The sequence below is a fragment of the Nanorana parkeri genome, unplaced genomic scaffold (genome assembly GCF_000935625.1).
Source record: "Nanorana parkeri isolate BGI_ZX_2015 unplaced genomic scaffold, ASM93562v1 scaffold106, whole genome shotgun sequence".
NCBI classification, from domain to species: domain Eukaryota; kingdom Metazoa; phylum Chordata; class Amphibia; order Anura; family Dicroglossidae; genus Nanorana; species Nanorana parkeri.
This window is the reverse complement of record NW_017306374.1, coordinates 1,039,673-1,051,714: the sequence shown is the minus strand read 5'-3', so window position 1 is coordinate 1,051,714 and position 12,042 is coordinate 1,039,673. Positions and strand designations below refer to the sequence as shown.

At 42.0% G+C, this 12,042-nt stretch overlaps 1 protein-coding gene across 4 annotated transcripts in view; it reads left to right on the top strand.

The window, feature by feature from the left end:
• TRABD2B (TraB domain containing 2B) overlaps positions 1–12,042 on the top strand; it is a 231,039-nt gene that overhangs the window by 161,765 nt on the left and 57,232 nt on the right. For 2 of the 4 annotated variants that reach the window (XM_018553023.1, XM_018553024.1), the window contains exon 5: positions 11,281–11,371. In XM_018553023.1, coding sequence (XP_018408525.1) covers positions 11,281–11,371 — 91 coding nt within the window. The remainder of the gene's footprint in view (positions 1–11,280; positions 11,372–12,042) is intronic. The other 2 variants (XM_018553025.1, XM_018553026.1) reach the window with 2 other exon arrangements.

Here is a 12,042-nt window from a genome sequence, read left to right as displayed (position 1 = left end):
GTTCTTTCTGTATTTCTGTGGTTTGTGCTCCTGTTGGGTACCCATGGAGGGAAACCTTGCTATGTGCAAGGCACCTCGCCAAATTGAGACATTTTGTTTGTGCGAGCCACCTCGCTTGTTTGACATTTTTCTTCATCTCACTGCACATACAAGTGAATTTGCAGCACCTCTTTAAATGTGGACCATGGAGGTCACATTCCTTCTGGCTGGATCCTGAGGAATAACAACCTGCCCAAATCCCACAACAATGGACAGGAGTGTCTTCTCGCATGATTTTGCCTGCTTTTCATTGTCCAGGAATCTACCTAAAGGGATGGTGATGTCATGATCAGCAATGAGGAAGACTGGGGTTAGGTAAATATACATTTCAATTTTCTCTTCCCTTCATTTGAAGGACAGAGTGAAGATTGTAGATCTGAGACCACTGAGTTATAGCCCCACCTTCCGAAGTAGGACTCTTGTCACAGCCTCTGCTGCTATTTTCTATAAAGTTGATGTGTTGGTGTCTGCGGATGTAAGTTTTGGTCACAAGGTTTTGCAGGCGGCACTTTGACCCTGCTTCTGTTTTTTAGGGGTTTGTTATGTTGGCCCACCCCTCATTTTTCATTCATTTGTGATGTCTCAGTGGTTACAGATCAATGATCTTCACTGTGTCCTTTAATAAACGTGTAGCGCTACCCCGCAGGAGACGCTGGTTGTGACCGGTCTTTCTGTCCCCCTGCACCAATGTACCGCCCACAGCACCTCAACACACCTTTAAAGGGTTTTGTAAAGGATTTAATGACAGTGAAACATCAAATAGTGCAAAAAAAGCCCAGAAGAATGAGAATCAAAATCAAAAGAAATGTCCAATATTATGAAGTGTCCAACAAAAAAACGATAGAAAAAAAAAAAAAAAGCAGGCAGGTCCCCTTTAGGGAATGCACTCACCAGATCCCTGATGGTCGAAAGCCTTTATTCTTATCCAATGGAGGCCAATAATATTGGACATTTCTTTTGATTTTGATTTTGATTCTCATTCTTCTGGGCTTTTTTTGTTTTGAAGATCGGAGAGCTTTAAGAACTTTGGGTGCATTTTTTATATTATAAGTGCATACTTCTACTTATTTTCAATAGAAAACAACACAGACTGTTTTATATTGTGATATATTTATTTTTCACATATATGACACATGTTTATTTATTTATTTAATATTTTTTTCACAATAATATTTTTTTCACATATATGACACATGTTCTTTGAAGATTTTTGTTTATTTATTTAATAAGGTTCATGTATGACACGCCTTTTATGACACCTGCTGACACATTTTATAACGTACTATAAGTTTTTACACAAATATTTATTATATATACACTGTTTCACGATTGCTTGACACGGAGGTGACACCATATGATCCCTACCGTTATCTAATTTCCTGAAGGGCATTTAGCGCTGTACACTTCATTACACCAATGTCCTATGCTAGCCAACGTTGGGACCCATACTGTGTAGCAGATGTGTAAAAGTGCATTGTCAGTTTGGCCCCATAGGCCTCTCACCGCTCCCAGTGTTGTCTGGAAAGATGGTGTCTTTTGCAGCAGATGGAAGTCCCTCTTTCGTCAGACCGACACCTAGGAGGAAGAAGAAGTCATCTGTGGCCTCTTGCAACACATCACCGCTCGTCTAGGGTTTCCCGGAACACATCACCGCTCGTCTAGGGTTTCCCGGAACACATCACCGCTCGTCTAGGGTTTCCCGGAACACATCACCGCTCGTCTAGGTTCTCTGTCACAATCACCGCTGGCTTCGTTCACTTCTGCTCACTCAGCTGGGCTGACTGGGTCACTCCAGTGGCTGGATCGGCCGCATGACCAGGCCGCAATATCTCCGCCGATAACGTGTCACTAGGCCTCAGTGTGGGCACTCAATCCCCGTCTCTCTCCCTCGCTCTGTAGCCGGACAATAGTCCTTTCACACTCCGGTACAGAGCCTGTGTGTCCCTATCAGACAAAGGTGATCACTCGGTTGCAGGCAGCCTTCGCTCACACAGTCTCGCGGACGTCCGCACACTTCAGATCCCGTACCTAGACTCACCGCGCTCACTTGTTACCGCCCATAGTCCTCCTGCCTCCTCTTTCAAAGCATCCTGGGGGATGTAGTTCTCCACGTCCTTTCTGTAATGCATCCATATTGGCTCTGTCCTACAATGCCCACAAGTCCCCACCTCTCTTCACAGACAGAGGCAATTGACCGTTTGTAATCCGGAATACAGATCTCTACAGTAGCACATATCTACATTTACATAGGGGCTACAAACGGAAGAGAAAATAGGACTGTGTACTCGCCGTAAAATCCGTAAAATTATGATAACTGTAACATTTGCTATGTGTTCATTGAAGGACACAGTGCCCACCCTCTATGTGTGAAGGATTGTCTTCTCCTTAGTGCTTGTTACTAACTAAGCATTGGTCAGCAGCTGGGGTGGGGGAATTGGCCACCAGCAGAGGCCATTCCTAGGCTCTTTTTTGTTTTGTTCCTAACGTCCTCCTCCTGCAGGTGGCACTATAACCCATTGTTCCAGATCTAAGATCTTCACTCTGCCCTTCAGTGAACACAATGGATTTTACAGTGAGTACAATAATACAATTTTTCTTCACAGGTTGGTTTTGTAAAGGAGGAGGGCCTGGACAATATTTGCATATCTTGTATTGTACTGCAAAGATTGCTTTAGGTTGTAATACATGCCTCATAAACTCTATAACGCTGCAAGCTTGACCAGCAAGGACTTTGACTATGGACACGTCCTTAAAATCGCGTTCCCTACCGAGAGTTCATATTTTTACAATAACAAGATCCAGGTATGGTCAGCTTTGAAAAGATTTTCCGCTCCATCTACTTCACTTAGTTCCGCATTTGTGACCATCTTTCTACCATGTGTCTCGTTGACTAATTACGGCACAAAAACCTGTTATTTATTTTTTTTATAAAAATATTTGCGTTTCCACGTCCCACTTTATTTTCCTTTGGGAGCCAATTTACATGTCTCCGATGGATTTCACTTTCGTTAGAAATGACCGTAAATGCCGGATTCACGTTGTGTTATTTTGGGGCAAAATAAAGAGCCTGCATTTAGCTGGGCTCCATTTCGTAAGCGAAGGAACCAAATCCTTATGTAAACCGCTTTAAAGAAAAAAAAAATCTTGTTTTAATAGCTGAGGACGCTCTAACTGCAGAAGAGCTCTTATAGGAAAATAATGTATGGGCACTCGACCATTTACTGGGTTCCTTATTTTCTGTTCCACTAATATTTATACAAGAATGCCGTGGATTTGTGCGCTATGTTGGGCTTAGAGCAGACCCACAGCAGAATAGCGTTGAGTTATTATCACGCATGTTTTGGCAAGCTGAAGTTAACGACTTATAATTCTTGTACCTTCTAAAAGGCGGATTCAACATGAATGTTACATTTCTTTTACAGTGTAGAAATATTGCTGAAGCCTTCTTTCAAATTTAGCCTTGGCATTAATAGTACTATCGTTAAAGAACAACTCCGGGTAAAAATGTTCTTAACCCTTGCAGTGGGGCTGCCTCTGCACTGCAAGGGATAAGTGCTTATTGTGTTCTAGGTTAAAACATTAAAAAGTTATACTCACCTGAACCTCAGAGCCAGCCGGCTGTGACAGCACTCCCTCCCGTTTGTCTTCTCCGCTGCAGCGATGGTTTGTCCCTTGGCATTCTCACGTCCTATACACTGTGTGTAGAACGAGATGACTGACAAGACCTTAGATGGCTGCAGCAGAGGGGGAGCGAGGTGGAAGGGACTGATCTAAGAGCAAGCTGGCTCAGAGGTTAGGGTGAGTATAACTTTGTTATTTTGTATCGTAGACAATAACAAGCACGTAACCCTTGCAATGCAGGGGTAGCTCCACAAAGATGTGTTAATCGCACTATTGATAATGGGGATGTTGGTGGGAATAATTGGTGTGCTGTCTCCTTTAACAGGGGGAAGAACCCTGTGTGTTTTTTGCAGCGCTAGAGTAGCCCCACTGCAAGGGTTAAGATTTGATTTGGCAGGAGTTTTGCTTTAAAGCTGGCCATACACTGGTACATTTTCGTACAAATGTTCATAAGCCAAACTTCGTCAGAACATTCGATAATGCTATCAGAGACTTGTTAAAAGTTGTTGAAAATTTTATTTGCATTTAACATTCAGTTTTGGAAGTGAATGGAGTTTCCATAACAAAAACAACACTCACTGTTAAATTATTTTACTAGTTTGGTAAACATTAAATCTTATGCTCCCATACTTAGAAACATGGAGGAATTAGTGAAAAGGGACTTTAGTTTTCTTCATTTTTTTTATCAGTTGATCTCCTGTGACCCCATTGCACTTCCCCATGTGGCTGGCCTCCTCCAGTGCAAAGTTCCACATAACCCGGCACTGCAGCGTGGTCAGGGATAAAATATCTGATGGCCTTTTGAACATATAAAGAGCCCCTGTTGAAAAGAAACAGGTCTGTGAAAGTGTTACACGCGTTATCAGAGGAAGTCTTGGCAAACTGTTAACAGTCCTGTGCCAGCTAAAGACTAACAGGTCACCATGCATTCCCTTCTCCATTTCTCACGGACAAAGCGGATAATAAGAATGGCTGCGAGTAAATGGATTAGCTGCACACACTTCTGGATTACTCAACATTCTGACTATCTCCCCACATGCCTGGCCTATTTTGTGATAAGGAATTGATCCTAAAACTTTAGTTTCTTCATGTTTCACCATGAAACTGCTCCATTATAAGCTTTGGGAAGAAGTGAACTCAAAAGCAGAGGGCCTAAGCAGCACCAAAAAGCTGCGGGATATCTATTGTGCTCAAACTGACTTCCCAACATACTGCTGCCTTCTACACTTCACTGTTGACGTCACCCATAATAATAAGTCTAGTGGGAAATGTTGCTCCCTGCCCTCACATTCTAGTGCTCTGTGTTGGTTGAGTTAAATGGCAGCTGCACCCCTTACATCCGCTGATCATGCTGTCTGTGCCATTATTTTCTAATGGCACCCCAGTCGTGCCAGGCAGATTGCGTGTTTTCCTGCAGCAATAACGCCCGGGCGATGCCACACGATCACGGTTGAAAACACTGCGAGGTGCATGTACCTTTTTTTTAGCGATTGCCACCCAGATGTAACCCCATACCTGCGGAGGCTACCGCACACGATCGCACGTCCCGGGAATCCGCAGGTCTGCACCCACCCTAAAGGGTAAATTCACTTTCCCAAGTAATTAGGGAAAACGGAATTACCCACACAAATCTCCCTCCCACTATACTTACCTTTCGGCGAACGGTCCTTCCCCCTCCACCAGTACGGGTGTACTATCTGTACCTGTTCTATGTATTCTGAATTTCGCTCGCAAATTGCAAGCACTCGTTGGTCAACGAGGTCACCTGACGGCACTGACCAATGAGAAGCGCTTCTTAGCACTGCTAAATACGGTTTTGGTTAAAATTATTTTTTTTGTATCAGGACAAGTAGATTGTCATGAAGGACAAGTAGATTCGGCCCCCACTTTAATCCTTGGACAAGTAGTTTTTTCCAAAATTTCCACACCCCTGCCTTATCAGGATTTCCCTCCACTCAGTGTAATAAGGGATCATTCTGGATTTCAAAGGAAAATGCTGCCTCCAGTTTCCATTTCATACAGGGTGCAGTTTGTCCCGTATTATTGCATCATGTCATTCGTTACTGGTGTGCCCACACCATGGAAACGCATGGCTTTAAACCAGTGTGGGTGGCATGCAGGGCTGCCACCAGCATTCAGAAGAGGATGGCAGGAACTCTATCTGGAGCCCACCTCCCTCTAGACCTGCTCCGCTTCCTGCCCTCTTCCATATTGCTACATTAACATACAACTCTGATGTTATTGTAAAGTAGGACTCTAATGTGAAAGGGGGACTCAGGACAATGATGTGAGGGGGGACCCTGATGTGAATATGACTATAGATAGGACTACTTATGTGATATGCTAAATGCATGCCAATGAAAGAGTTTTCTTCATCTAAATTGGAGTGCCGGTGTCCTATCTATATTCCTGTCCATGGGGGCGCCATCCGTCTGCCAGCATAGCACCCGCAAGTTGTTCATGGACTGAGCAGTCAGGAGTGCGATGAGTTCATGGACTCCTGAAGTAAATGTGACTCAGCACTGATGTGAAGAGGGCTCCTGAAGTAAGGGGGACTTCTAATGGGAAAGAGGGGGCTTCTTATGTGAAAGGGTGGACTCTAATGTGAAGGGTGGACTCCAATATCAAGTAGAGGAACTCTGATGTGAAGGGAGCTCCTGATGTGAAGGGGGGACTCTGGCAAGCCTTTAGCTTGTCAATCAGCACTTGGTCACACCTAATCCTGATCACTGCTTTCTGAATTGAAAGCCCTCCTTCGTGCCAACACTTACATGTGTGAGCTTGTAGAGAAGGTATTAAATTAGGTGTACGTAGTGCTTAATAGAGTTCTTCTTTTAGTGGCACCACTGAGCAGACAATCTCCAAGCACCACTGCTGCCTCATGGAAGGAATGGTCAGTGTGTGAGGTAGCTCTAGACCCATTGGGGAGATCTCTGGGGCCACTCAACGCGTAGAAGCACTCTGTGGGCCTCTTCAAAGCGTGTTGAAGTTAATTAATTATTCCCCTTTATTTAAAACTATGTGAAAAAAGTAGCCAACGGAGTTAACCCCTTTCTGCAGGGCAAAATGCTGTTGATAACAGATAACATGTTTCAATAATAGTAGCTGTCGATACCATTTTTTATAGCACTTCTATCCCTTCACAAAAACCATCATGCAGAAGGAACATGTGTGCAAGAGTGAATTACTTGCTCCCCCCATATTCGGTACCAGATATGTGCCTTCTTTCTCCTGGATGAATGAAGCAACCAGTGAAGGAAGGAAATGTAGGTATAAACAGTTAAGGTGGCTGTCATAAAATGAGACCTGTCACTTTGCCCTTCAAAGGGAAAGCAGATGTTCACTTTTGATTTCCACCTGATCAGACTATTGTTATTTACTGCTAGGTCTGCGGTTTTCATAAACCTATTCCATAAGTTCTTTTTTTTTCTACCCAGCATAATAGAAGTGAATCCCATATTTCTCCAGTGAGGACAAAACAATGGGAATTATTGTGCCAGATGGGGAATTTATGGATTACATAGCCTTTAAGGAAATCTGAGACTTATCATCAAAGTACTTTGCTATGATTTCTCTCTTGATCATCTCCTCAGCGGGTCAGTAGTCTTAAGCGAGGCTTTTACAATGATAAACCAGTAATGTTTTGTAGCAATCTGTTCCTGATTATATAATTGGAAAGTAATGTACCCCTATCACGGCTTAGTCAATGTAAAGAAGACACATGGTGTCACGGTGGAGAATTATTACTAACATCATGTTTTTATGAATCTGTATCTTAGGTGTTGTGCAATCCTTTTCAGAGACAGTTTATTGGGCTGCATCATGCAGTCAGCTTGATACACGATTAGAGAACATACTTCCATTTATGGACACCTGTCCAGCATACCTATACTGCATTGTCAAATGTATGTGGATATCCCTCCTCGTGATTGAGTTCAGGTGTTACCACTGAAGGATACTGTTACTGCCACAGACTTCTACAGACAATTGTGCATTCCAACCTTGTGGTAACAGTTTGGGGAAGGCCCTTTTCTGTTCCAGTATGACTGTACCCCTGTGCACAATGGCATGCTTTGACCAGTTTGCAGAGAAACTTAACCGGTCTGCACAAAGCTCTGACTTCAAACCTACTGAACACCTTTGGGATGTATTGAAAAAACCAATTGCATGCCAAGTCTTCTTATGTAACATCAACACCTGACCGCACAGATGCTCTTTTAGCTTACCCTACTATGCCTTCACCTCACCGCAGAGCTCTCTAAAATAAATCCTCCCCCTGAACAAAGCCTGCTATTACAAAATACAAATATAAAATACAAAACACACTTCTGGGAAGATTAAGGGTTGCAGGTCTATGAAGGTGTCATCACCATCACAAATTCTCTTAATTATAATAGGTCCCCAGCCACAACACACTGCCTCAGGGGCAGCTTATGGATTACCACAGAGACCATACCGAACCATGAATCCTAGGGCACACCCAGTTGGCCTCAATGAACTTGAGGACGCCATACCCAAAGCAGGTCCCTTAAACATTCTAACTAGCACCAATTTTTGTAACCCCTTCATGGGCACACTAAACCACTCACTTAAACCAGGAACTGCCTTATCAGTAATCACCTGATGACAAGGAGCTGGTTGGTGGGAAGTTCACTCATGCTAATTCCAACTGAAGTTTCAGCTCTCTCCACCACTTCAAACCATTTCTAAATCCCCTTGAGACAACCTACCTACCTAACCTACCTCCAATCAGGTAAGTAACCTTCTATTTTATTGTGCCTTTTAGTCCGGTCATATCTGAATGGGCACAAATTCTCACAAACACACTCCAAAATCTTGTGGAAAGCCTTTCCAGAAGAGTGAAGGATGTTAAATCTGCACAGGGCAATTTTTCTGATTCACTGATGTTGGTTATACTCTACACAGCAAATAATGAATACCTGGTGATTTGCGCCAACTTATGAGTCCATATAACCACCTATCATGTTTAACCCTGTAGAAGGGGGAGATTTTTAAACCCCCAATATGTGTTGTCTGTTCTTTCTTATCATCTATGAACCCATTCCATTATTAAACCTTTTTGAAATTATTCCATCTTGTTTGGTGCTTTCATTGGACTGTATATCCAATGAAAGCATCAAATGAGATGTCTCACATAAAAGGGAGCATCCTATTATATGTGCAAGATGTCCCACAAACAAAGGGAATCACATTACAAATAATGACAGATAAGGGGGGGGGGGATGAGGGGGGGGGAATTAATTTTAAAGTTACTGGTAGCTATTTAAGATAAATATGCGTTAAGGATATAATTATGCACAATTAATGGTATTTTTAAATAAATATAAAAACACATACTATCACATTTTCATCAACAAAATTAATTACATTTTGACTCACTTTTCACTTTGATAAAATATTTGAGGTGCACAGAATATTTGGCACATAGAGTATCGATTTAAGGAAAGCACACAATTATTGTCTGAGCTGAAGGGTTGGAAAATGGAAACACTGATGAAATTAAAATTAACTGGTAGTTAATAATAAAAGTAAAATATAATATGACACATCTCGTTAAAGGGTAAAATTGGGAAGGCTGGCCCTGTGCAGATATAGTTTGGGTTATGGATAATGGGTATAATGTAGAGGTTGGAAGGAACTAAGGTGATGTCTTGTTTTGTTTTGTCTTGATGTTGATTGTATGTCAGCTTTGTAGAGTGTGTGAAACATGGATTGATGTTTGAAAATTAATAAATATTTATAAAACAAAGGGAATCAAGGATTGAAAACATATATCTTCAATCCTTGATTCCCTTATATGTGGGACATCCTGTATTTGCTGAGAGCAGCCTCACTGGAGCTATTGTGCTCTATCAGATACCGACCGATCTTCTAAATATAAGAATCCAGCGGCACACTTGTACTTGTTCCAAACCTGCACAGGAGGACCAACTCCATATTAGTGCCCCTGATTTTGGAATGTGATGTTCAACAAACACATATAGGTGTGATGGTCAGGTGTCCACAGACATTTGGCCATGACTTGCGACATAATGATTCCTGTGAACTATAACTTTGAATTATAGGTCCACTTTAAAACATAGGGTTTACACCACTTTCCACCTATGACCTGGCTGTAACTTTCCCTGCTGCTGCTTGTACAGGGGAGAGGAGGCCATTCTCATGGTGATTTCTGGCAAGACAATAAAATAAGCTTTGATTTAGGAACCTGAGGCTGATGTGGATAAATTACAATGAAAGCACATCTGGTTTTAAAAGGGTTAGCAGCTGTCATTGCGTGGCTATATGTGCACTTGATTACAGGTTGCTCAACCCTTCACCCCCTTGGTGAATGCTCCTACTACAGTATGTGTATGTATGTATATGTGTGTGTGTGTGTGTTGTACACGTATGTAGGAAGGATTGCAGCTGTTCTTTCCTCATTTGAAATGCATTCCCATGGCAAGAGACTCTCTGACCTCCCCTCTGCCGGAGTTTTCACCATCTGTCACAATAAATTAGGGTAATAGTTTTGTAGCTTTTATGTTTTATTGCATGAAGGGCAATAAAGATCTGAACTGTTTAGCAAGTCCGAGTGTAGCTTACTATTATCCTATTTATTTCCCATATTTTTCATAGTCCAGACATATCTCACTGGGCTTTACAGAGCATATAGTACCATTCACATCAGTCCCTGTCCCTTCAAAAGAAGCTCACAGTGCCTATTAATGTAACACTATATTCTTTAACTGTGGGAGGAAACTCAAATGAACAATACACAAACACCGTGCAGACAGGGTCCCTGCTGGGATTTAAACTCAGATCTCAGTGCTGCAAGGCAAGCGTGATAAGAATCTAGCCAAATTGTGGACCGACTCAACTTAATCAATCGGATACATGTGTCCATACTCAGTCTCGCCACAGTCTATGTGTAGCATCAATCAACTGCCCTCGTGGGATTTTCTTGTCTTATCGCTGCTGTGTTATGTTATTGCAGCTTCCATCCTTTTTGTTAAAATGTCATTTGCTTATATTTTGCCTCCCTGTTTCCTCCCTCTCCCCCTCATCAATATGCTAAAGACATATTTAAATACAATCTTGTTTTTATTACACACCTTATTTTAGATTCAGTGATGTTATGCGCTTCTCTATGCAATGCAGGCAGATCATGAATGGTGGGAGGGGCTGGCAGGATGCTGTATATAACTTCCTGAAAACATCACATTACCCTGCCTCGGTACTCCTCTCAAGAGCCCTCAGTCCTAATGCAAGCAGTGGGCTGGAAGGAGTTTTGTAAATTTCAAAATTCCATGGTGGGTGGATGTAAGTCTAGCGAAGTGGACGATCCTAGACGGGCTAAATTTGTATGCATCTCACCTTAGATAACACCCGCATGTGATGCTGAGCCTCCATTATTGAAAGAACTGATATCATATGAATGAAAGGGTGGGCCAGGGACAGTAAGTCTCAATTTCAGTCAATTCTTAGTTTGATAGATTGGAAGAAAAAGAAAAATTGTATAAAGTTTGTTTTATCCTTTTTGGAGACAATTGACCTCACGGCAAGAAATGAAATAAGAAACCGTCCATGCTGATGTCATCTGCTGTTCTTCTGTCACAGGTCACTTTCTTGGGAATTATACAGTCATTGATGTCCTAAAACAAGGTGGATATGATGTCGAGCACACCCTGCCAGGTCAAGCACATGAAAGGTAAGAACATTTCACATCACATATATCACATATACATATACATTGTATATATATAGTTTATGAATTGGCAGTGCCTGCCAAATGTGCTCCTGATCTGAATACCTGTTCTGGGTGATGTAGGCAGTATTGAAATCACAGGATTAGCAGCCAGACAACAAGCATTTTTGGAATCAGTGTTTAGCAATAGCAGCATCAACATTTTTCACAGTATGTTTCTTTGCAGTGATCCTTTAATGGATTGGGAGGAGGGGGTATCTTGGTCAATATTTGACATCTTTAAAACCTAAATCCAGCTATTTTGATTGTTTCGTTTTGCATAGGGTAAGGATGGGTTTTCTCAGCCTTTTATTTGTCTGTAAATCCAATGGGGAGATTTAGCCTTGATTCCTGCCCTTGTGACACCTATATAGGAAACAGAAAGAGTAGTTGTTTCAAGGACAAAAAGGCTCAGACGGTAATAATAACACTATAAGAAGCTCTAAAATGTCCTCTCTGCGCATAAAGTGTATATAAACCCTAACAATGATCTTCACTTATTTGGACCCTTTTGGTCTATTAAAGGAGAATTATGGGATGAGTGAAATGCATTCATCCTCATAATTGAAGCTGATGTGTGACACTGAAGCTGTCACAGGTTGGCTCTATTGATCGAGGACTGAAAAATCACATAA